Source organism: Lynx rufus, unplaced genomic scaffold (genome assembly GCF_022079265.1).
Source record: "Lynx rufus isolate CCGP_SWC_20201006 ecotype Redwood Valley unplaced genomic scaffold, mLynRuf1.p SCAF_3, whole genome shotgun sequence".
Lineage (NCBI taxonomy): Eukaryota > Metazoa > Chordata > Mammalia > Carnivora > Felidae > Lynx > Lynx rufus.
Window position 1 is genome coordinate 69034320 of NW_025814845.1, and position 26872 is coordinate 69061191.

The window sequence follows — 26872 nt, forward strand, 5'->3', positions numbered from 1 at the left end:
TCATTTCCTTTTGGTTTTGTGGCCAATCACTGCTTCAAATTGAATATTCTGTAAACGATTTATAGCTGCCAAGGCACGTTCAGGAAGAAATCTGTATGGGAAAAAAAGTAGAAAAGTTTTCAATTAAAAATTTTTGACACCGAAGTTCTTTTTTGTCATCAGTTAGAATACCTTGAGAGTTATCTGGTTTGCATTTAATCTTTCTCTGTTCTTCCTTTCTTCCTTCACAGCAACCTCTCTTTCCTGTGTGTGTGTGTGTGTGTGTGTGTGTGTGTGTTTTAATATTCATCATTCAAATACTATAGATATATAAGGAAAGCACTGATATATACCACTCTTCAAGCCTTCTCATATTAGTAAAATCTTATATGAGATTATATGTGATAAAGATCTGAAACTGAAGGTCTGGACTTACTGCTGAAACTGTCCATGAACCCTGATATTAAGCATTCACAGAGAGACACCACCAGAACCCACTCCATCCTTCCCTCCACCCCTCCTTAACTATTTACTGAATATCCATTATGTACTTTATAATAAGGTAGACAAAAGTCCTCGAAAAACAGCTCCTGCCTGAGGAGCTTATTGTTGAGCGGAGAGGCTAAAATGAGATGAGAGATCACCTTGAAATAATTATTAAAAAATATTAGCCTTCTCTAACTAAGGACTATAACTGTGAGGAGGATTAATATGGGCTGGAATAGTGAAGGGAAACTTCAAAAGTGTTCAAGGATGGGTAAGATTTGAGCAGGCAGATGAAAGGAAGAGCCGACATGTGAATATAAGAAAGCAGATGTAGTCATCTGCAAAGAAAGTCATATTGAAAAATACTTTGGTATTGTTGACTAATGCAAGATTTACATCCTTGCCTTAGGTAGAGTGGAAGATGGATGAATAAGCAGAGAGGCAGGGAAGTTCTGGCTGAGAGAAAGACAAATATAAGAGAACTTGTACATGCCTTGTAACTATTCTCACAAGGAAACCTCCATGTTAATACTTGCATCTGCTCACAAAATTGTCTATGTCTGTAAAAGGAATTTTATGTGGAGAATATTAACTATATTTCCCAGTTGCTCAGTAACAAACCACCATGACAGCTCCACAATAGTACCAAAGATTTTGAGACTCTTGTTTATTGTACAGGGATACTTATTCTCCAACTCTGACAGGATAGGGATGCTCATTCTCTTGTTCATATGCAAATATTCTATGATTTTGATTTTTTCTACATTAATATGACCTGGTTTGAGCCCCAAGAGAGGAGGAATCCCACGAAACTCATTTCCTACAGTTGCTTGGCAACAAAACACTTAGTCAACTCTTGAGATGATGTTGCTACGAGGTCAAGGTTAGGCTAATTTAAGTTAGTCTATTTAAGCTAAAATGGAAGATTGAAATTGACGCAGCAATGCAGTTTGTCCACTGTTCTTGAATTGGTCTATTCCAAATTAGCAGTTTATATGAATTTGTTTCAAAATGACCCAAGAGCTTATCAAGTTTGTATAGTTCTCATTGATATAATTTCAATTTATTATAAACTGTCCCTCAGAAGAAAGCTGAAGATTATCTCTTCTGGGTAAATAATCCTATTTCTTCTTAGCATTTTTTTTAAAGGTCTTTTAAAGTAATCACTACACCCAGTGTGAGGCTTGAACTTATATCCCCAATATCAAGAGTTGCATGCTCTACCAACTGATCCAGCCAAGCACCCCCTCTTGCTAGAATTCTATGTAAGTTCTACCTCCTAAACCCTTAACATCTGACTTCTGTGTCTTTTTTAATGGCAGGGGCTTTCCTTGCGTTATGTTATTTTATTCTTATGGTATGCTTAGACAGGAGGTATTATCACCATCCCCATTTTATATATGGAAAATATGAGGCCATAGAGGCTAAATAGCTTATCCATGGTCAAAGAACTGGTAAGTGGTAAAGTGGTTTTTGAACTTAGGTGGGACCTTCGTTCCTAATCAACTTTATTATATTGTGCTCCTTTAAAAATGATAGAACAGCCTCTAGCAGAGATAATATGGAAATCATGGAGGTGGTAGAGAATATCATTTAAGTACTGAAAGACAAAAATCTACCAACCTAGATCAGTGAATGTATCTTTTAAAACTTAAGGCAAAATAAAGAGTTTGTTAAACATACAAAAGGTGCAAGAATTCATAACCAGCAGAACTTCCCTGAGAAACTGTTAAAGGATACCCTTCAGGCAGAGGGGAAATGATACCGGATAGAGGTCTGGATCTATACAAGTGAATAAAGAGCACTAGAAATATTAACCACATGGATGAACATTTAAGAATTTTCTTTGTTATTTAAATCTCTTTAAAAAGATATTGGCTGTTTAAACAAACAAAAACTATGTAGTCAAAGTAAAATGTACAACAATCATAGCCTAAAGTAGGAAGGGAGAAATAGAAGTATACCATTGTAAGGTTCTTAGACTGTACATGAAGTTGTTTAATATCATTTGGAGATTGGCTGTGATAAGTTAAAGATGCGTACTATGAACCCTAAAGCAATAACTAAAGTAACAAAACAAAGCATTATAGCTAGTAAGCCAACAAAGGAAATAAAATAAAAACATGAAAGTATTCAATCAAACCAAAAGGAGGCAGAGAGAAAAAAAGGAACCAAGATTAAATGGGATAAATAGAAAACAAATAGCAAGCTTTAAAGTAAGTTTTAGATCTAACTATATCAATAATCATATTAAATGTAAAGAGTCTAAATACCCCCTATTAAATTGCCCCTGATAGATTGTCAAATTAGAGTAAAAAACAAACAAACAAACAACCACCTATATACTGCTTACAAAAGCACATTTCAGATATAAGGAAACAAATAGGAGTAAAAGACAGAGTAAAAGGACAGAAAAAGAGTAAAAGGACAGAAAAAGATTCAGTAAGATAATATTAATATAAAGAAGCTGAAGTGGTTATATTAATATCAGTAGATTTCATAGCAAGGATAAACAAGGTCACTTCCAACATGACAAAGTAGTTAACTCATTTAGAGGACAAAATAATCCTAATTGCTTATACACATAATAAAACGGCTTCAAAATACGTGAAGCGAGAATGGAAAGAAAAGCAAAGAAGATAGACAAATTCACAATAGCTACAGATTTTGAGCCTCCTTTCAATAATTGATAAAATAAACAGAAAATCAGCGAAAAATACAGAAGATTTGAACAACACTATCAACCAGTTTGACATAAGCTGACATTTATAGAAAACTCAACAATACAGCATACTCATTCTTTTTGGGTGCATGTGGAACACTTACCAAGATAAACCATGTTCTGAACTTAACCATGTCTCAGTAAATTTAAAACATTCAAGTCATACAAAGTTTAATTAAATTAGAAATCAGAAAAATGTCTAGAAAATCTCCAAAAAGTTAGAAACTAAATTCATTTCTAAGTAAACCATGATACAAAAGGGAAATTAGAAAGCATTTTAACAGAATATAAATGAAAACATAGAATGTCACAATTTGAGGGACAGAACTAAAAACAGTACACAGGGGGAAATTTATAGCGCTAAGTGCCTATGCTGGAAAAAAAAATCAATGAACTCAGTTTCTACATTGACAAACTAGAAAAAGAAGAGCCAATAAGTGAATAATAGACTAAAAGGAATAATAAAGATCAGAACAGATGTTAGTGAAATAGAACACACAAAAAAATAGATAAAAAAATAAAAGAAACCAAATGCTAGTTCTTTGGAAAAATCACTAAATTGATAAACCTCTAGACAGACTGATGAGAACAGAAAAATAAAAATATAAATTTCCAATATCAGGAATCAGACATTCTAAACATATTACAAGTACAATAAGGGAAGATTTTGAATAAATTTATGCCTATGAATTTGACAACTTAGATGAAATGGACAAATTCTCTGAAGGACACACATTACCAAGAAGAAATAAGCAGCCTGAAAAGCCCTATAGGTTTTAAAGAAATTGTATTTATAGTTAAAAACTTGCCCTTAAAGAAAGCACCAGGCCTAGATGGCTTCACTGGTGAATTCTCCAAATGTTTAAAGAAAAAATAATGCCAATACCACACAAGATATTCTGGAAAAGAGAAGAAGAGGGCGTACTTTCCAACTCATTCTATGAAGTCAATATTATCATGATGCAATATCAGACAAAGACATTACAATGCGAGGGTGGTTTATTCTTTAAAATGAATCCGTGTAGTTCACCATATCAACAAACTAAAATGGAAAGAACATATGATCTTAATATCATCAGCAAAAGCATTTGACAACTGATATTTACTCTTGGTAAATACTCTCATCAAAATAGTAACAGAAGGGAACTTCCTCAACATGATAAAAAGCATCTATGAAAAAACATCTACAGCTAACATTATACTTAACTGTGAAATACTGAGTACTGTTCTTCTAAGCTCAAGAAGACTACTTGGATGTATGCTCTCACCAATCCTATGTGACATTGCATGCAAAGTTCTAGCCAGTGTCATATAGTAAGAAGAAAAACCATACAGATTGGAAAAGAAGTAAAAGTGTCTTTATTTGCCGACAATACTATCATCTAAAATAATCTGTAAAAAAAAATCTGTTAGAATCTACAAAAAACTGCTAGAGATGAGTTTAGCAAGGTTGCTAAAATACAAGATAAAATGCAAAAATCAAACACACACACCAGCACCAAACAATGGGAAATAGAAAAATTGTTTAAACTGCCTTTTGAAATACCATCAAAAACATGAAATGCTTTGGGATAAACCTGATAAAAGCTGTGTAAGACTTTTACACTGAAAACTATAAAATGTTGTGTGGAGATACTGAAGAAGATAAAAGAACAAAATGGAAAGATATTTTGGGTTCTTTGTTTTCTTGGATTGGAAGCCTCAAAATTGTTAATGTTATTTCTCCCCCAATTGATCAATAGATTCAATGCAATTTCAGTCAAAACTCCAGCAGGCTTTTAAATAGACCCTTTATTTTTAGCGATACTGTGTTCTCTTGCAACTGTGTTTCCTTCAATTGAAATAGTCTCTGGCAAAGATTAAACTGAGATGTTAGAGCAAATGAATCATTCTTCTTTTTATAGATTGAATAAGGCAATAACAGAGACAATGTAACCGTTCTCCTCAGGCACAGAGAGTTTCCACAGCAACTTTCACAACTGAAAGACTCTTCATCTCGACAGTAGTTCCACTGGTGTTTTAGCATTTTAGATGTTTTGTGCTGTACTTACCTTCCTAGTATTAGATGTAGATTGATATATGATGGAACAAAAATCATTTTCTTATTGGTAAGTATTCCATCTATCAAGCTTCTTGCAACTGCGCCTGTCTCCAATACAGGCCATAGTCTATGATTAAGAAGAAAAAAGTTTGGTTCTTTTTGTTGTCATTTTAATTAACAAAGGCAGGAAAATTAACTTATATCACCAAATTAGGATTTAAAAGGTTCCAGGATTCACTGCACAAACGCCACCTGCCCCCACCAACCCCCACCCCCACATGCCATGGGAATGTTTTGTTATCACAGTCTTAAACTTTCACACCAGGTATGCATGTTTTATGGCTCACTCAGTCAAAATATCAAAAGGGTGGAGAGGAATTAAATGACAGATGTGAAGAGGCAAGGCAGAATGGTGGGTAGGATTACTCATGGGACAGAAAGGAAACATCTGACATCTTTCTTCGGGCTTATTTAATACAAAGCTTTGCTAAGCATACTCTCTTTCTTCTGGAGTTATCCCATAAAGCTGGATTTGAAGGCATTCCGTACTTGAGATCCACCTCTGAATCACCTATACTGCAATTTAATGAGAGTTCCAGATGTGCACAGGGAGTATAGCATTGCTACTGGAGGTGTAGCCTTGCTTATACTGAAGACTGTGTACATGGGCTTGCTTTCTTTCTTTCTTTCTTTCTTTCTTTCTTTCTTTCTTTCTTTTTTTCTTTTCTTTCTAGAGAGAGCAGGGGAGAGGTGTGGGCAGGGAATCTCAAGCAGGCTCCATGCTTAGCTCGAGCCTGATGCGGGGCTTGATCCCATGACCCTGGGATCTTGAGCCAAAATCAAGAGGTGGACACCCAACCAAATGAGCCACCCAGGTGCCCCTACATGGGTTCTTGAATATTTATTCATAACCACAGGCCCAGTGTAGAATGCCCATTAGTTCAAGATGATGATTAGAGTTTAAAATGTAAATGGATTGGAAGTGTTGCATCAAAATGAAGATGTCCAGGCATGGGCTGAACGGCCAGTGAATAAAAAGGTTGTGTAGGGGCGCCTGGGTGGCTCAGTCGGTTAAGCAGCCGACTTCGGCTCAGGTCATGATCTCACGGTCCGTGAGTTCGAGCCCCGCGTCGGGCTCTGTGCTGACAGCTCAGAGCCTGGAGCCCGTTTCAGATTCTGTGTCTCCCTCTCTCTCTGCCCCTCCCCTGTTCATGCTCTGTCTCTCTCTGTCTCAAAAATAAATAAACGTTAAAAAAAATTAAAAGAAAAAAGGTTGTGTAGAAGAGTTAAGTAAGCAGTTAATGAATTTTATAACTTCCTTCCCTGACATATTCTGTGATATACTACAGGTTATTATGTGATTGAGGTTTCCATGGCATTGAGTAGTAAGCCAGCAGAGAGTAATACAAATCAATACCTCTCTAAATTATTGGGTTCTGCCTTTTGTCTCCCTGATTTTTCCTAGCTGGTTTCATCAACCCAGCCTCTGAGCCAAACCTCACTTTATGGACATGTTAGCTTTTGCCGAGGAATATTCAGAATCCAGCAGTCTGGGTGTAATCAATCCCACATCTTCAGCATTGGCTGTCAGACTCTGGGGTTGCTCCCAGGCATCCACACCACCTAGGATCTTATTAGCCTTACTCTTCTCATCTATTGTGCCTTCCCTACCAGTTCATCTGGTTCTCTTGGCATACACTAAGCTTAAATGCTTCCCAGGAGGGTTTTTATTAGGCCCAGTTTGCTTTTTAAGAAAACTGAGCCCAGAGTCCCAATCGTACCATAGTATTTACTTAAATATTGTATTACTGCTAAGTATCTATGGCCTAACACTATTAAGGACTCCCCTGCCAGGGGGTGACCACAGCTCCAGAGACAACCCAGATAATTCAGAGTTCAGGGTTGATAGCTTCAAATGAGGCTAAGCTTAAAGGAGAATCTGTTAGCTCTTTTGAATGAATGTATTTAGGACTAATTCCCCTCCAGAAATAAACTGGCTTCAGATTTTATTAACCTGCAGCAGAAAAATACCAGAATTGAGGCAAATTTGTGAAGAAGGTATCTTAATTTTAGCACCCTTCTGCTCACCTTTCTGCATTTTTACTCTCCTTTCAGGACCAATTTCTCCTCTCTTATGGTCTCAAATCCTCCTTTACCAGAGACAAAGTTATCATAGAAGTTCACCTTGACTAAAGGATTAGGGACTCAATTTATTGCTGCTTCTAAGAATATTTGCACTTTCACAGAGGACAAGGTGGTAATGGTAATCAAATGGTAATCAAGGTGGTAATCAAATACTGTGATTATATTTAATACATCAATGTTTTCCAAACCTGTCTCCAGACTCACCTGGTAGGTATGCTTGTAAAGCAAAGCAAAGCAAAACAAAACAACTCATTCTTGGAGCTCATCGCAGCCTACTGAATCAGAATCTCTAAGGAAGACCCTAAGAACATTTATTGTTTATGGAAGCATAGGTGATGATTCTTAGGACAAGTTTGAAAGATATTGGAGTACTTCATGCTAGCACTGTGGAAAATGGAAAAGGGCATATATCTGTACCTTTCCATACTCTATTTGAGGAGGATGAACCACAAATGGGAGAGGGCGATGTTAGGTATCGCTCATCTTGGGAATGGGTTTCCAGGAGAGGACATTCTTGACATCCGCTAAGCACATCTATCCAGGGGTGCCTGAGTGGCTTAGTTGGTTGGGTGTCTGACTCTTGATTTTGCCTCAGGTCATGATGTCATGGTTTGTGGGTTTGAGCCCTGCGTCCAGCTGTGTGCTAACAGCACAGCTAGAAGCCTGCTTGGGATTCTCTCTTTCCTCTTGCTCTCTGCGCCTCCCCCTATGCTCTTTCTCTCTGTTTCTCAGAATGAATGCATAAATAAACTTAAAGGAAAAAAAGCACACTGGGGTGCCTGGGTGGCTCAGTTGGTTAAGCATCTGACTTCGGCTCAGGTCATGATCTCACGGTTGGTGAGTTCAAGGCCCACGTTATGCTCCATGCTGACAGTTCAGGGCCTGGAACCTGCTTTGGATTCTCTGTCTCCCTCTTTCTCTCTTTCCTTCCCCTGCCTGTGCTCGCTCTCTCTTTCTCTCAAAAATAAATAAACATTAAAAAAAAGCAAAAAAAAAAAAAAGCACACCTCTCCAGCCTGCCCCACCCCTTCACTCCCTCTTGGCACCTGAGTGTGATGAACCTTTAACCTGATCACAAATAAACCCCAATTGCCTAAATCATTGGTAGCTGGTCACTCCTGCCAGTCCTCAATGAATTTTTTCCCTTTGTTCATCTCATTTCAAAGTGAAAAAGGCAATACGACATTAAGAAAAACATTTTGGGGTGCCTGAGTGGCTCAGTCTTTTAAGCATCCAACTTCGGTTCAGGTCATGATCTCACAGTTTGTGAGTTTGAGCCCCGCATCAGACTCTGTGCTGACAGCTTGGAGCCTGGAGCCTGCTTCAGATTCTGTGTCTCCCTCTCTCTGCCCCTACCCCACTCCTGATCTGTCTCTCTCTCAAAAAGAAATAAACATTAAAAAAAAACACATTTTTCCTTTTTCACTTTTTTTCTATTTTTCTCAGTTGACCCACCTAAAAATCTCCTACAGTTTTCAGGTCAATTTCTCATGCCATATTTTCATCCTGACTTGACTTTGACCTCACCTTGTGCTTGGGTTTTTGGTGAACCCAGTATTCACAAAAACTGGGCAGAGACACGAGGTTTGGATTCCAGTTTTTCCCAAGGCTTCAAGTTCTAATGTCAGAGCTCTGTGGAATCCAACAGCAGCAAATTTGCTTGAACTGTAAGAGAATTACCCACCATTGTTAGCTAAGGTACAGTGAAACACATTCTCCAGCTTTCTGTAAGAAGGCAATGCTGATTTGGTTCGAGAATAAGTAGAAGCCAATTTTCCAAATCTCCCACTTGGTCAATTTTCATTTACTTTTTCTTAAATGTACCAGTTTCTTAGCGATGATAGCAATAGAACAAATCCTAGTAATGTATTAACTGGCTTACTGCTTACTTTTCCACCCTACAGGTAAGGTTTTCCATTCAGTCTTCAAACTCTTGCCTAATCAGTTTTAATTGCTGTCTTATTTTGAAAAATATGAATCAGGAAAGACGTATTTAGAAAAACTACATAACTAATATCTACATTGAAACTTCTGTGGGACCTTATACATTTCTCCTCTCTTGTTAACTTAGTTGCTAGTTTCTCTTTTGACACTGGAGGCCACTTTGCCTTCTTAATTTCATTGTGAAAATCTGGAGTAAAAAGACCTTAGGTGATGTGAGTGTGTTGTGTGTGCAGCCTTCAGTATATCACTTTATTTTCTTTGATTTTCTGATTTCTTTTTTTTTTTTTTAATTATTCAGTTTTGAGAGAGAGAGACACACAGAGCATGACCGGGGGAGGGGCAGAGAGCAGGGAACACACAGAATCTGAAGCAGGCTCCAGGCCCTGAACTGTCAGCACAGAGCCTGATATGGGGCTGGAACCCACTAGCCGTAAGATCATGACCTGAGCCAAAGTCGGACGCTTAACCGACTGAGTCACCCAGGCACCCCTGATTTTCTCGTTTCTAAATGCAGGTGACATGAGCTGAAATCAAGAGTTGGATGCTCAATTGATAGAGCCACCCAGGTGCCCCTATTCATTGTAGTTTTGACCCAGGTGACAAGAAGAACAGTAAAGTTAAAGACTGGATGCTTTCTTAAGGGAGAAGAGAAAACGGAAAAGTATTATTATATTGGGATTCCACATTTCTAAACATGAAAACAATAGCAAATGTTTAATCTGTGAAATTCTTACTTGTGTTTTAAGATGTGCTGACAGCTCAGAGCCTGGAGCCTGCTTCAGATTGTGTCTCCCTTTCTCTCTGCCCCTCCCCCACTCACTCTCTCTCTCAAAAATAGTAAACATTAAAAAAAGATGCTAGAGACAGCTTGAAACACCGTATGTCTGTGCAATGACCCCTTAACTTCATTGAAATGTAGCCGTGTCTGTGACCACATTCAGTGTCAGAAGTAATTTTGTCCATGACTCAGTTTAACTTTAACCATTATGTATAAGTAAATAATAAATCCATTAATTATGCACCCCTACACCCTCCCACTGATACTCATGTGTTGACTGTTACAAAAAGAACTGGACCAAATGTTAGCAAGTTAAATTTTTCTATGAAGTTGATATAAAGCAGAAGTAAGGAAATGAGATGCCATTGAAGAAGTTTATAAGGAAAAGATATTTTGCAAATAGTGTATCCTCAGGGCCTCTCAACCTTTTCTCTTTGTGTCCTTGGTAGATCATGGAGTGTACTATCTGCATCTTTTAATCAGGTAGACGGTTTCTCTTAATCTCTCTGTCTCTGTTCCTCTCTCTCTCTCTCTCTCTCTCTCTCTCTCTCTTACACACACACACACACACACACACACACACACACACACAATCTTTCATGGCACGAGAATACTGGAAAATGTTCTGATTCAGGGGTCACCCTAATTAGCTTATCTTGGGCATGCAGGCTATGGAATACATTTATGTTCATTTGGACTTCTGTATGTTGTACTTCTTAGTCCGTGGGTTCCCTGTTTCTTTTATCAACATGTACTCATTCCAGGATATGATGGAAACATGGCATTACATTTCATTGCTTTACAGAGGAGTTTTCAGAAATCTGAAAAAATTTTAAACAATTACAACCAGTTTCATAGATAACCCTGCTATGAAGATTAGAATCTAAGGTCTAATAAACCCTTAAAAGTATGTGAGTGTGTATGTATGTATTATGTATGTATGTATTATGTATCCATCCATCTATCTATATGGCATTGCTGGAAAATAATACTTACCAATATGGAATAAGATACGGAATCACCCCATGGCCACACACTGAAGCCACTGTGACGATGTGGCCATGATTTCTCTTCATCATTGATGGAAGAAGTGCTTTTGTGATCTTAAAGATCATTGAAGAAAGAAAAAAAACAATGGCACAGGTGTTAAGTTTCAAAAGTAGGTAGTTTTATTTTTAAGAAAAAAGAGCATTTGAGACTTTTGTGATGAAATGGAATATGTGCCAAGATTTCATGATTACTTCTACAGAAATGAAAAAGATTGAAATGTATTTGTTTAAATTGGCATTGAGGGCTGTGCACTGAATATCACATGCTAAGAACTCATCTTAATATTCCTCTGTCTTGCCTTCAGAAGCAATCAAATATTTCCTTTATGGATATATCATATGAACAATAATATCAAGGGAAAAATTCAGAGTTTTCAGAACTGAGAAGATTTCCTATGGTAGTCTGGTATCATGTAACTTTTTTTTTTTAGTTTAAGGTTTTACCATTCTAATGAGAAGAGTTGAAATCATGTGTAACTATAGCAAGTTAACTAGAAACAGCTGAGTTCTGTCCTGATTTACAATCATTATCCATCATGAATAGATTTAGGATCTCCCTATTTGTAACATCATGTATTATATATTGATGTTACAGGAAATAAAAAGTCTTTCTTTATTTCCAAAAAGCTTTTACTGTTTTGTGAGAAATATTAATAATATTTTATGAGAATTTTATAAACACACCCTATGGACCCCATGCAAATTCATAGAGCCAGAACTGGGAAATCAAGTCACTCCCAAATTTCTGACCCACAGAAACTGTGAAAGGAAAATAAACACTTATTGTTGCCTCAAGCCACTAATTTTTTAAATTATTTTTGTTTGTTTTAACAAGAAGTTAGTGATTCATCACTTACATATAACCCCCAGTGCTCATCCCAACAAGCGCCCTCCTTAATGCCCATCACCCATTTAACCCATCCCCCACCCATCTCCCTCCATCAACCCTTAGTTTGTTCGCTATCATTAAGAGTCTGGGGGCACAGACTCTTAGGTGGTCAGTCAGTTGAGTGTCAGACTCTTGCTTTTAGCTCAGCTAACTGTTGTGAGATTGAGCCCTGTGTCAGGCTCCAAGTTGAGCATGGAGCCTACTTGGGATTCTCTCTCTCCCTCTCTCTTTGCCCCTCCCCTGCTCATGCTCTTGCTCTCTCTCTCAAAATAATAACAAAAAAGTCTGTTTTATGGTTTGCTTCTCTCTTTTTTCCCCCTATGTTCACCTGTCTCGTTTCTTAAATACCATATATGAGTGAAATCATGTTATTTGTCTTTCTCTGACTATTTTGCTTAGCATAATACATTCTGGCTCCATCCATGTCATTGCAAATGCTAAGATTTCATTCTTTTTGATGGCTGAGTAATATTGCATTGTGTATATATACATCACATCCTCTTTATCCATTCAGCAGCCAATGGACATTTGGGCTCTTTCCATAGTTTGGCAATTGTTGGTAATGCTGCTATAAACATCGGGGTTCATGTGCCCCTTTGAATTAGTATTTTTGTATCCTTTGACTAAATACCTAGTAGCACAATTGCTAAATTACAGGGTAGTTCTATTTTTAACTTTTTGAGGAACCTCCATGCTGTTTTCCAGAGTGGCTGCAACAGTTTGCATTCCCACCAACAGTGCAAGAGGGTTCCTGTTTTTCCACATCTTCACCAACATCTGTTGTTTCTTGTATTGTTAATTTTAGCCATTCTGACAGATATGAGGTGGTATATCTTCCCAGTTTTGATTTGCATTTCCCTGATGATGAGTAAGTTGAGCATCTTTTCGTGTGTCTGTTAGCCATTTGTATGTCTTCTTTGGAAAGATGTGTATTCATATATTCTGCCCATTTCTTAACTGGATTATTTGTGTTTTTGGGTGTTGAGTTTGCTAAATTCTTTATAGATTTTGGATACTAAACCTTTATCTGATATGTCACTTGCAAACATCTTCTACCATTCAGTAGGCTGCCTTTTAGTTTTGTTGATTGTGTTCTTTGCTGTACAGAAGTTTTTATTTTTTTTTATTATTTTTATTTTAAGAGAGAGAGAGAGTAGGGGGGGAAGGGCAGAGGGAGAGAGAGAGAGAATCTCAAGCAGGCTCCACACTCAGCACACAGCTTGACCCGTGGCTCAATCCCACAATCCTGGGATCATGACCTAAGCAGAAATCAAGAGTCAATCAATGTCTTGAGCAATCAAGACGCTCAACTGACTGAGCCACCCAGGCACCTCTGTGCAGAAGCTTTTTATCTTGATGAGTCCCAGTAGTTCATTTTTGCTTTTTTCCCCTTGTCTCTGGAAATATGTCTAGTAAGAAATTGCTACAGCCAAGGTCAAAGAGGTTGCTGCCTATGTTCTCCTCTAGGATTTTGATAGTTTCCTGTCTCATAGTTAGGTCTTTCATCTATTTTGAATTTATTTTTGTGTATGGTGTAAAAAAATGGCCCAGTTCCATTCTTCTGCATGTTGCTGTCTAGTTTTCCCAACACCATTTGCTGAAGAGATTATCTTTTTTCCACTGGACATTCTTAACAGGTTTGTCGAAGTTTAGTTGACCATATAGTTGTAGGTCCGTTTCTGGATTTTGTATTGTGTCCCACTGATCTATGTGTCTGTTTTTGTGCCAGTACTATATGGTCTTGATGACTACAGCTTTGTAATATAGCTTGAAATCCATAATTGTGATGGCTCCAGCTTTACTTTTCTATTTCAAGATTGCTTTGGCTGTTCAGGGTCTTTTGTGGTTCCATACAAACTTTAGGATTGTTCTAGCTCTGCAAACAATGCTGGTAGTATTTTGTTAGGGATTCCATTAAACGTGAAGATTGCTTTGGATAGTACAGACATTTTAACAATATTTTTCTTCTAATCCTTGAGCATGGAATGTTTTAACATTTCTTTATGTCTTCTTCAATCTCTTTCAAAAATGTTCTGTAGTTTTCAGAGTACAGATATTTTACCTCATTGGTTAGGTTTATTCCTAGGTATCCTATGGTTTTGGGTGCAATTGTAAATGGGATTGATTCGTTGATTTCTCTTTCTGCTGCTTCATTATTGGTGTATAGAAATGCAACAGATTTCTGTACGTTGATTTTGCATCCTGCAACTTTACTGAATTTATGTATCAGTTCTAGCCATTTCTTGGTGGGGTCTTTCGGGTTTTCATCTTATTTTTTTTTTTAATGTTTATTTCTTTTTGAGAGAGCACAAGTGGGGGAGGAACAGAGAGAGGGGAACAAAGGATCCCAAAAGGGCTCTGTGCTGACAGCAGCAAGCCCGATGTGGGGCTTGAACTCATGAACTTCAAGATCATGACCTGAACCAAAGTCGGACACTCAACTGACTGAGCTACCCAGGTGCCCCTTGGGTTTTCTACATAGAGTATCATGTCGAATAGTGAAAGATTGACTTCTTCCTTGCTGATTGGGATGTCTTTTATTTCTCTTTGTTGTCCGATCACTGAGGTTAGGACTTCTAGTTCTAAGTTCAATAACAATGGAGAGAGCAGACATCCCTGTCTTGTTCCTGACCCTAAAGGAAAAGCTCTCAGTTTTTCCCCATTGAGGATGATATTAGCTGTGGGTCCCTTTGTGATGTTGAGGTATGTTCCCTCTATCCCTACTTTGTTGAGGTTTTTTATCAAGAATGGATGCTATACTTTGTCAAATGCTTTTTCTACTTCTATCGAGAGAATAATATGGCTCTTATCGTTTCTTTTATTAATGTGGTGTATCATGTTGATTGATTCATGAATATTGAACCACCTCTGCATCTCAGGTATAAATCCCTCTTGATCATGGTGAATAATTCTTTCAATGTATTGTTGGATTCAGTTTGCTAGTATCTTGTTGAGAATTTTTGCATCCATGTTCATTCGAGATATTGGCCTGTAGTTCTCCTTTCTCATGGGGTCTTCAGTTTTAGAATCAAGGTAATGCTGGCCTTGTAGAATATGTTTGGAAGTTTTCCTTCCATTTCTATTTTTTGGAACACTTTGAGAAGAATAGGTATTAACTCTTCTTTAAGTGTTTGGTAGAATTCCCCTGAGAAGGCATCTGGCCCTGGACTTATGTTTGTTGGGAAATTTTAAAAATCTTTTTATTTGTTTATTTTTTAAATAAAATTTATTTATTTATTTATTTAGAGAATAAGCAGGGGAGAGGCAGAGGGAGTGGGAGAGAGGGAAACTCAAGCAGGCTCCCTGCTGTCAATGCAGAGCCCCATGCAGGGCTCAAACCCACTGACTGTGAGATTATGACCTGCGCTGAAATCAAGATTCGGACGCTTAACCAACTGGGCCACCCAGACATCCCTTTTTGTTGGGAGATTTTTGACTACTGATTCAATTTCTTGTCTGGTTATGGGTCTGTTCAAGTTTTCTATTTTTTCCTGTTTCAGCTTCGGTAGTTTATATGTTTCTAGGAATTTCTTCATTTCTTCCAGATTGCCCAATTTGTTGGTATGCAATTTTTCATGATATTCTTCTTTAAATGTTTGTATTTCTGTAGTGTTGGTTGTGATCTCTCCTCTCTCATTTGTGATTTTATTTATTTGGGTCCTTTCTCATTTCTTTTTGATAATTCTGGCTAGAAGTTTATCAATTTATTAATTCTTTCAAAGAACCAGCTTCTAGTTTCATTGATCTGTTCTACTGTTCTTTTCTGTTGTTTCTATATCACTTATTTCTGCTCTAATTTTTATTATTTCCTTCTTTTAGGCTTCATTCCTTTTCTAGCTCCTTTACAGGTAAGGTTAGGTTGTATATTTGAGATTTTTCTTGCTTTTTAAAAAGATTTTTTTTAATGTTTATTTCTTTTTTTGAGAGAGAGAGAGAGCATGAGTAGGAGAGGGGCAGAGAGAGAAGGAGACACAGAATCAGAAGCATGCTCTAGGCTCTGAGCTGTCACCACAGAACCCAATGCGGGTTGAACCCGCAAACTGTGAGATTATGACCTGAGCTGAAGTCAGACACTTAACCAACTGAGCCACTCAGGCACCCAAGATTTTTCTTGCTTCTTGAGATAGACCTGTATTGATATATACTTCCCTCTTATGACTATTGCATCCCAAAGGTTTTGGATCATCATGTTTTCATTTTCATTTGCTTCTATGTATTTTTTTAAATTTCTTCTTTACTTTTCTGGTTAACCCATTTATTCTTTAGTAGGATGTTCTTTAACCTCCATGTATCGTGCTCTTACCAAGTTTTTTCTTGTGGCTGATTTCAGGTTTCATAGTGTTGTGGTCACAAAATATGCATGGTATGATCTCAATCTTTTTGTATTTGTTAAGGCCTGATTTGTGACCCAGTATGTGATCTATTCTGGAAAACATTCCATGTGTGCTCAAAAAGAATGTGTATTCTGACGAAATGTGTATTAGGATGAAATGTTCTGAATATATCTGTTAAGACCATCTGGTCCATTGTGTCATTCAAAGTCATTGTTTTCTTACTGATTTTTTTGCTTAGATGATCTGTCCATTGTTGTAAATGGGGTTTAAAGTCCACTGCTATTATATTATTATCAATGAGTTTCTTTATGTCATGTCATGTCATGTCATGTTATGCTATGTTATGTTATGTTATGTTATGTTATGTTATTTATATGTTTGGGTGTTTCAATTTGGGGCATAAATATTTATAATTATTAGATCTTCTTGTTGGCAGTAGACTTATATGATGATACTGTGCTCTTCATCATCTCTTATTACAGTCTTTGGTTTAAAATCTAGTTTGTCCGATATAAGTATGACTACTCTGGCTTTTTTTTTTTTTTTTTTTTTTTTTTTTTTTTTTTGATGTCCATTAGCTTGGTAATGGGTCTCCATTCCTTCACTTTCAATCTGGAAGTATCTTTAGGTTTAAAATGAGTGTCCTGTATGCAGCATATAGATAGGTCTTATTTCCTTATCCATTCTGATACCCTATGTCTTTTGATTGGAGCATTTAGTCCATTTACATTCAGAGTGATTATTGATAGATATGAATTTAGTGCCATTGTGTTATCTGTAAAGTCATTCTTTCTGGAGATTTTTTTCTGTTCCTTTCTAGTCTTTGTTGCTTTTGGTCTTTTTTTCCCACTCAAAGAGTCCTCTTCAATATTTCTTGCAGGGCTGGTTTAGTGGTCACAAACTCTTTTAGTTTTCGTTTGTCTGGGAAACTCTTTATCTCTCCTTCTGTTCTGAATGACAGGCTTGCTGGATAGAGTATTCTTGGCTAAATATTTTTCCCATTCAGCATGTTGAATATACCATGCCACTCCCTCGGGCCTGCCAAGTTTTTATGGCTAGATCTGCTGCTAACCTTATTTGCCTTCCCTTGTAAGTTAGGGATTATCTCCCTTGTTGCTTTTAGAATTTTTTCCTTATCTCAGTCTTTTGCAGATTTTACTATGATATGTCTTGGTGTTGGCTTGCTTTTATTGATTTTGATGGGAGTTCTCTGTGCCTCCTGGATTTGGATATGTTTTTCCTTCCCCAGATTGGGGAAGTTTTCAGCTAAAATTTGCTCAAATAAACCTTTTGCCCTTTTCCCTTCTTTCTTCTTCTGTGACTCCTATGAAGCAAATACTATTATGCTTTATGGGGTTGCTGAGTTTGCTAAGTCTACATTTGTGATCCAATATTTTTTTCCCTCTTCTTTTTAGCTTAATTATTTTCCATAATTTTATCTCCTATATCACTTATTCATTCCTCTGCTTCTTCCATCTTTGTAGTCATTACATTCAGTCGTGTTTGCATCTCAGTTATAGCATTTTTTATTTTGGCTTGACTAGCTTTTAGGTCTTTTATTTCTGCAGTAAGGGACTCCTGGTGTCTTCTATGCTTTTCTCAAGCCCAGCTAGTATCCTTTTCATTGTTGTTTTAAATTCTGAGTCAAGCATATTACTTATACCTGTTTCAGATCCCTGGTCATGACCTTTTTTGTTCTTTCTTTTGGAATGAATTCCTCTGTGTTGGCATTTTGTCTAGATCTTTGTTTTCTTCTCTGTGTTAGAAAAGCCTGTTATGTTTCCTACTCCTGAGAGTAATGGCTTTATTAAGAAGAGGTCCAGGTTCTGGTGCTTCATGAAGTGTTTCTAGTGTATGCTATGCACACTCCGCTGTTGTGTTTTGGATGCTCTTTCCCTCAGGTCAGTACACTGCAGAGTTTTTCCTTGCCTTCAGTGGGGAGTATTTGGACCTTGTCCACTGTGTGGTGAGTTTCAACTAATATGGTTTGGTCTTTCTGTTAAAAGAGGACAGAACTTATTTCCACTGTAGCTAAGGCTTTGCAGCACTCTATGGTCAGTAGACTTGGTGCATGTGGGGGTTTGTGCTGGTCTTCTGGGGAGGGGCCCACTGCTGCTCTGGCTCTCAGGTATACTTGCCCTCATATAAAAGTACCTGCAGAGCACAGATGGCCAAGGCTTGGTGTAAGCAGCTCAAACCTCCACTGTGGATGTTGTGCTGCTCACTGAAGTCTGTCCCTATTTCCATGATGTGGCCTCTTTTCTCCCTCTATTTGTGCAGTTTGTTCCCTGAGTCCTCAGGTCAATTTCTTGGGTGTTCAGAATGATTTGATATTTATCTAGCTGAGTTCGAGGGATGAGGCAAGCATAGTGTCCCTGTAATACTCCACCATCTCAACTCAGGCCACTAAATTTTAATAAATTTGTTATGCAGCTATAGACAACTAACACAGGAGGTCTCTATGTACTTTTGTGGTCATAATAATCAATCCTCATTACCATGTGTGAGGGGTTGGGGAAGATGGAAAGAACATATCTATTTTCTTCTCTCTTCCAGAATCCAGATTTGCTCTACACTGATATCGGGGCACTGTAAGATTAATCCATAGAAATGTTTTCTTTTTTTTCTTTTTTTTTTTCAACGTTTATTTATTTTTGGGACAGAGAGAGACAGAGCATGAACGGGGGAGGGGCAGAGAGAGAGGGAGACACAGAATCGGAAACAGGCTCCAGGCTCTGAGCCATCAGCCCAGAGCCTGACGCGGGGCTCGAACTCACGGACCGCGAGATCGTGACCTGGCTGAAGTCGGACGCTTAACCGACTGCGCCACCCAGGCGCCCCCATGGAAATGTTTTCTACAAAGGTATATTTCAGTCTTCTAGTAACTAACTACAAGAGGTTTGTAGAGCCATCTATCTAAGTTCCAGCATGGATCTAGAGCTTATCTGAGTCCCATGCAGAAAATGTCCAACCCCTACATACATAGAAGTAGTGATTTATGTTGTCCTTTCAGTTCTAAAATTTCATGACATGAGGTCACAAGTGAATGTATATTGTATATATTTCCTATAAAGTACTGAAAAAATATATACTGACAACCCTTAGCAAAACTCCACAAGTATTTTTTGAGCACTTGGTCCATCCATGCCATGTTTTGTGTTAAATTCTGGTGGATACGACAGACCAACTAGCCTACATTCTGGTGAGTTGTGTCTCTTCAAACTCTGTGTCCTTCTCTCAGAGACTCTTCCACTCAAATTAATTTGGTAATTCTTGATTTTAGGCAAATATAAAGGTGTGAACTCAATTACAAACTTCATGTACCTTAAGAGGATGAGTCAGACATGCATAAACCAGAAATGTTTCTCACACTCACCCAGAAATGTCCTAGGATGTTGACCTCAAAAGTTTTGGTAATCTCTTCATCCTTGGTACTAAGAAGGTCAGCTGGATATACTACCCCAGCATTATTCACCAAGATGGTTACATCTCCTACTTCTTTCTTTACCTGTGAAGGGAAAAAAATTACTGGGTATGTTATAGAAACTCAAACTTTTGGGGCTGATGTCATCCACGAATTAGATTCTTTATTCCACTTGATAAGAAATCTCAGAGTTCAGGCTGGAAAGAGCTTTAGTCCAAAAAATGGATGCAAAGAGAACACTGTCATAAAGTTAGGAGAAACTATGTTTTTTAACATCTGAATTTTCATATTATGTAAATCATAGATTTTTAAACTTTATCTATAAAGTGAATTAATATTCATGTTGATTAATTGATATATTGGTTCTGATCAAACATTTTTATAGTGCTGAGTAGTCTTGTTTCTACCACCTACTAATTATATGATCGTGGACTGGCTTAACTCCTCCTTAGCAGAGCAAAATCTCAGTTTGCTCATCTGTCAAATCAGGTTAATAGAGTTATCGTAGAGATGAAATTAAAGGATGCAGTAGTTTATCAGAGTGTTCGGTTCATTTGATATTTACTCTTTTAAAAATTGTTACAATAATTACTAACATTACATTTTCTATAGAAGACTAGATTACTGGCAACATAAATAAAATACCATAGAGAAAATAAAGAAAAAAAAAGGAATTACTGCAAAAGTAATAGGATTAACATAAAACTAAGAAAGTGATTCTTTCTCCTGGTGATGAATCTCTTCTCTGTCACTCTATACCACTGCTCAAACTTCTGATCAGAAAGAAATCGGTTAGTAATATGAAATAATAATAATAGGCAGGGTTGAGTGGGTTCTATACAAGGAAAGAAATGTATATCCTTCCTTATTCATACAACCACCTTAGTTAGCAGAGGCTAAAATAGAATTTAAATCAGGCAGCCATAAAGAATCTTTCCACTGTCCATGGAAATAGATACAAAATTATTTGAAGGAATTTGTAGTTTGAAATCTCACCTGCTTTACAGAGTTATAAATGTCTTCTCGGTTACTGCAGTCTACAACAGATACATGCACAGTGGCCCCCAGTTTTCTGCATTCAGCTGCTGTTTCCTCAACACTGTGCTGTAATAGGAAAAAACAAATGTAGAAAGATGTAGGTCAGTTAGGGGACAAGACAAAGGGAGAAAGACTTGGAGAAGATATTTCTTTAAAGATTAAAACTCATGGGATGTCTAGGTGGCTCAGGGTAAGTGTCTGACTCTTGCTGTCCTTTTAGGTCTTGATCTCAGGCTTGCAAGTTCAAGCCCCATGTTGGGCTCCACACTGGGCTCTGCACTGGACATGAAGCCTACTTTAAAAATAAATAAATAAACAAAAAAACAAACAAACAAACAAATAAAAGATTAAAATTCGTGTCCAAAATGCCCTCGTTTGTTTTTTTTTAACGTTTATTTATTTTTGAGACAGAGAGAGACAGAGCATGAACGGGGGAGGGGCAGAGAGAGAGAGAGACACAGAACTGGAAGCAGGCTCCAGGCTCTGAGCCATCAGCCCAGAGCCCGACGCGGGGCTCGAACTCACGGACTGTGAGATCGTGACCTGAGCTGAAGTCGGACGCCTAACTGACTGAGCCACCCAGGCGCCCCTTTGCCCTCCTTGTTTGTACAAAAGCTTCGTGAGAGACACTGCCTGCCTAACTTGCAAAGGGAGTGTATGTGGTGTTTCTGCCAGTGAGTGCTCATACTGGATATGGGTTTTTATCTTGTTTGACTACATTCTCAACAGCCATTCTGCATCTAAACAAAACAAACCAAACCAAACACCCTTCATGTTTTTCCAGCTTTTTATCTTGGGTTAGAGGTTCCTCAAGAAGCAGTTTTTTAAAAGCAGACTACTCTCATAGACAGAAGAACATGCTTGAAAGATGTTGCTCTTTGTGGGGTCATGAATGGAGGTGTTGGGGTACACAGAAGAAAAGAAAATTCAGCTTTTCATTTGACAGATTGTCAAATTGTTGCTGAGCACCAACCATATAGTAGCAGTAAAGCACCAGGTAGCAATTCTAAACTAGTGGTAATTTTAAACCATATGCCTCTGCCTGTCATACTTTTCTTGATGATTCTGATTTAAGCCACTAGGAGGGAAGGAGAAAGAAGGATCCTTATTCGAGGAAGCCTTCCCTAGGGAGGCAATGCTACCACTCTTGGTGATATAATATTATGTTCAAGTGTTTTGGAGTGAAAATGGGCAAAGGCCACAGCTAGAGTCTCATCTATGTAACAACTTCATACACGTAATAAGCTTATAGTAACTTTGTATGCAGAAACCCAAGACATGGATATAGAGAAACTTTTTTTCAGCCTAAATTCAAAGACCTTTTTCCTAAGATAAAACTGTCCTGATGTTTCTTGATCTGTATTTCCGGAAAACTAGAGTTCTTTTCAAGTTTTGACATCTGTTGATTTTATAGAGATTATAAGGTTTTAAAAATTACACTTTTTGGGGTGCCTCAGTGGCTCAGTCGGTTAAGCTTCTGACTTTAGCTCAGGCCATGATCTCATAGCTCGTGGGTTTGAGCCCCACATCCGGCTCTGTGGTGACAGTGGGGAGCCTGCTTTGGATTCTGTGTCTCCCTTTGCCTTTCCCCTGCTCATGCTGATGCTCATGCTCATGCTCTGTCTCTCTCTCTGAAAGATAAACATTAAAAAAATTTTTGTAATTACATTTTTTCCTCTCACAATTTGTAGATTCTTCCCTGTGATGAAGAGGCAAGGCCGCCTGAAAGCCCTTTTCTCACACCGGGATGTTCACAGTGTGGCTGTTACTTGAGGCGGTCCCTGAATGAGTGGCAAGTGGTTCCCTTAGCCAGTGCTGCCTCCCTTGGGTCCTTCATATTCCACTACCTCAGGCTCAGCCCCAGAGTAGCAGCCTGAAATCCCAAAGAACAGACCCTCATAGGACACAAAGTCACAGAGCCAATATCTCCTCATAGCCTTTTGGGGCTTGCAGAGGAGTAAAGAGGGAGGAGAGGAGCTCTTTCACCAATTTATTTATTTATTTATTTTTAATATTTTTTTTTTATGTTTTATTTATTTTTGAGAGAGAGAGAGAGAGAGAGAGAGAGACAGAACACAAGTGGAGGAGGGGCAGAGAGAGGCAGACAGAATCCGAAGCAGGCTCTAGACTCTGAGCTGTCAGCACAGAGCCCGATGCGGGGCTCGAACCCACGAACTGTGAGATCAAGACCTGAGCCGAAGTCAGTTGCTTAACCGACTGAGCCACCCAGGCGCCCCTTTCTCTCACCAGTTTAGACATAGCTTGCTCATTGTCAGATTACAAGAACCACCATGCATTTTTTTGTCTCTAGACTCATGGTCAGTAGAGAGAATTCATGACCAGAGCTTTCATCAGATGCTTTGATTAAAGAATTAATAATGTGTCAGTCTTCTACCCGAGCTAGAGAACTACAAAATGTAATGTCTTGTCTTTTTTTAAGCAAAAATACTTGCTTTAACCTCAACCCCAGTTTGCAGTGACTCCACTTTTCAGAGTGTTCCTAAAGCAACAGTTTAGATTGAATGAGGGCACACTGCTAACATGACTCTAAGTAAGGCAAAAGAAGTCAGCCATAACCAAGAGAGCTGGCACCTTCCACAGGTTAAAGGAGATCTGAGTTACACTTATAGCCTTACAGTGAATCATTTAACACCTTGAATGTTTGGTTTTTAAGTTTTTTTTTTTTTTTTTTTTTTTTATTTTGAGAGAGAGAGAGCGAGAGCATACTCACACATGCAAGTGGGGGAGGGGAAGAGAGAGAATCTCAGGCAGGCTCTGTCAGCGCAGAGACTTGGGGCTCAATCCCACAAACCAGGAAATCATTATTCAAACTGAAAGCAAGAGTTGGTTGCTTAACCAACTGAGCCATGCAGGTGCCCTTAATACCTTCATTGTTTAACCATAAAATTCAGGGATTCAAAGATATCCTATGAGGTTAGGTGACTCATCCTTCAGGCAGAATCTTAAATAAGTCATTTTTATTCCTTGTCACTGGAATTTAAAAAAATGTAATCAATAGGGGCACCTGCGTGGCTCAGTCAGTTAAGTGTCTATGCTGACATCTCAGAGCCTGGAACCTGCTTTGGATTCTATGTCTCCTTCTCTTTCTGTTCCTCCCCTCCTCACTCTCTCTCTCTCTCTCTCTCTTTCTCAAAAATAAATATTAAAAATTTTTTTAAATAAAAAAAATAAAAAATGTAATAAATATCAGTCATCTCTCCCAAACACATAGCTAGAAAGAGATTAAAAGGTTATATTTTATCAAGACTTTTTCCTGGATTTATACTTCTTTCTTTCTTTTCTTTTTTCTCTTTCCTCTTTCTTTCTTTCTTTCTTTCTTTCATGAATGCCTAAGAACAGCAGACAGCAGTTTTCTCAATTTGTAAATCTTGTCCCCTTCTAGAAAGCTCATTGGAATCTCTTCAAGGACCAACTGATGCCAAATCACTTCCCTGTATATCAACTCATCTATTAAATGCCTGTGTATATTATACAAAATGTATCAACTTTTCCTTGTACAGTATTCTTTACTGTCTGGAAAGAACCAGAGAAGAACTACTTTTCTAAGATCAAGTGACTTTTTTTTAAAAGATTTTATTTTATTTTTTATTTAAAAAAATTTTAACATTTATTTATTTTTGAGAGACAGAGACAGAGTGTGAGTGGGGGAGGGGCAGAGAGAGGGAGATGGAATCTGAAGCAGGCTCCAGGCTCTGAGCTGTCAGCACAGAGACTGATGCAGGTCTTGAACCCACAAACCACAAGATCATGACCCGAGCCAAAGTCTAACACCCAACCAACTGAGCTACCCAGGCACCCCTCGAGTTTATATATCTTTAACACAAAGCTCTTTAATTTAAATATACAGCCACATATTAGATATCTTCACCAGAATGTCCCACAGGCATCTCAGACTCACTCAGGGCAAGCAGTGTTAGAAAGTTAAATGGAGAGTGTTGGAGCTGTTTCCCACCAGTGTTGGGCCATCTTGGCTGGGTGGGGGGAGGAGGAAGTAGGGAAGAGAAATGCCACCTGCCAGGTCTTTTGTTCTTTTTTTTTGTTGTTTAATTTTTTAAATTGATTATTTAAAAATTTTTTTATTACATTTATTTATTTTTGAGAGACAGAGACAGATCACGAACAGGGGAGGGGCAGAGAGCAAGGGAGACAGAATCCGAAGCAGGCTCCAGGCTCTGAGCTGTCAGAGCCTGACGTGGAACTTGAACCTATGAGCTGTGAGATCACGACCTGAGCCAAAATTGGACGCTTATCCGACTGAGTCACCCAGGTGCCCCTAAAGATTTTATTTTTAAGTAATCTCTACACCCAACGTGGAGCTTGGACTTACAACCCTGAAATCAAGAGGTACACATTACCGACTGATCGGGGCACCAGCCAGGTGCCCCAAAATGACATTTTTGAAGGCTTTAAGAAACAGGACAACTGGACATGACAGCAAAGAACATCAGAGAGTAGTAATATAGTGGCAATTAAAATCTCACTGTGATCTGTGGAAAATCTGATTTTTTTTTCATGTTTATTTTTGAGAGAGTGAGCATGGATGGGGAGAGGGCAGAGAGAGAGTGACAGAGGGTCTCAAGCGGGCTCTGTGCTGACAGCAGAGAGCCCAATGTGGAGCTCAAACCCATGAACCATGAGATCATGACCTGAGCCAAAGTTGGACGCATCATTGATTGAGCCACCCAGGTGCCCTGAAAATCTGATTCTTAAAAAAACTTCACAGTTTTTCCAACCTAAAAATCCTGTCACATTTTTCTGTGTATTATTTTTATGGACTTCCAGAATTCACAAGTGTAGGGGAAATGATACAAAATTTCAGTTTTATTTTTGAGTAGCTAATATAATGTTTACAAAGAAAAATATAAATGCTCAAGAGAAAGCCTGACCCACTGCATGTTGTTGTTGTTGTTTTTAAAATGGCTTATGTTTAGTATGGACAGACATTGTTCTAAGTGCATAAAATTCACTTGTTTAATCCTCTTGCCAAGGAGTCCACAAACTTTTCCTGTAAACTGCGAGAGAGTAAATATTTTAGGATTGTGTGGGTGGGAGTGGAGGCAATAAGAGGTTCTGTCGGATGTTCTTCTTTGTTTCTTTATTTGCTTGTTGCTTTGACAACCCTTTAAAAAGGTAAAAAACATTGCTAGCTCAACAGCCTGCCCAAGGACCAGGTTTGTTCCATTAGCCGGAGTTTGCTAACACCTGTTATTACCCATCCTGTGAGGTATTATCTTCATTTCAAAGATAAGGAAACTGGAAGCTTGGAAGTAGCCTGGCTCCTGAATCTGTGTTATCAACTTAAATATCATGGCATAAAAAAATCACTGCTTAGTTCTCAGTTATGTTCCCTCCGTCAAACCACCCCAATGCATGTAGAATAAGGCACCAGGGAAGTTAGCTGTTAAACATTAAAAAAGAAAAATACAAAGGCACGCAGATGCTAAGTCAAATAATTTTCGAAACATATGCCTTACTTATGACTTTAAAAGATGGGGCAAATGAATCCATTACCTTATGAATATCCCACAGAACCAGTCTGCTCTTCCGTTTTGCAAATTCATAGGCAGTCGACCTGCCTATTCCATGTCCGGCTCCTGTAATGAGGATAGTCTCCCCAGCCACAGATTTTCTCCTTTGGGGAATGAAAATTTTCACCAATGCCTCCAAATAGGAGTAGATGATGGTGAGCAGAAGAAGGAGGAGATCCAAGATAATATTCATGGCTCTGCTCTGTACTCCTTCTCGGCTCAATCCTTGTCTACCCGCAGCTAAGTACAGGCTCAATCCTTGTCTACCCGCAGCTAAGAGCCACCTTCTGCACAAAGGTCCAGGGGAGAGCTGTGCTCCAGGTGTTGATAGGACTGGCAGAAGTAAGCCAGATTTCCTCTATGTGTTCTGATAGGCTGGCTACACCTCGAGTTTGGAAATGATGCAATTGCTACTAAAAGCTTGGCGCAGGGACAAAGGAATCCTGGAGAAAGTGCCCTCTGGACTTGCTCACGGAGAAGCAGTTTTGTGCTGT

The 26872-nt window shown here is 38.3% G+C and overlaps 1 protein-coding gene across 2 annotated transcripts; it reads right to left on the reverse strand.

Annotated features, from left to right (window-relative positions):
* Positions 1-26571, reverse strand: HSD17B13 (hydroxysteroid 17-beta dehydrogenase 13). Of its 2 annotated transcripts, XM_047092003.1 has the most exons (7): positions 26362-26571; positions 20788-20895; positions 19744-19875; positions 11092-11198; positions 8901-9038; positions 5239-5355; positions 1-91 (listed from the first exon to the last, which is right to left on the reverse strand). In XM_047092003.1, the coding sequence occupies exons 1-7, from the start codon at positions 26569-26571 to the stop codon at positions 1-3; spliced, it is 903 nt and encodes a 300-aa protein (XP_046947959.1). The 2 variants fall into 2 exon arrangements, with proteins under 2 accessions (XP_046947959.1, XP_046947960.1); XM_047092004.1 differs by lacking the exon at positions 20788-20895.
* Positions 26572-26872: the final 301 nt, after the last annotated feature.

What these genes read in the sequence shown, in the direction of transcription:
- HSD17B13 (XM_047092003.1), bottom strand. Translation starts at nt 26,571, where the DNA reads ATGAATATTATCTTGGATCTCCTCCTTCTTCTGCTCACCATCATCTAC. An exon ending in TTTATAACTCTGTAAAGCAG is followed by an intron (nt 19,876 to 20,787) that starts GTGAGATTTCAA and finishes TTCCCTTCACAG; the next exon opens with GTAAAGAAAGAAGTAGGAGA. An exon ending in CCGTATCTTATTCCATATTG is followed by an intron (nt 9,039 to 11,091) that starts GTAAGTATTATT and finishes ATTCTCTTACAG; the next exon opens with TTCAAGCAAATTTGCTGCTG.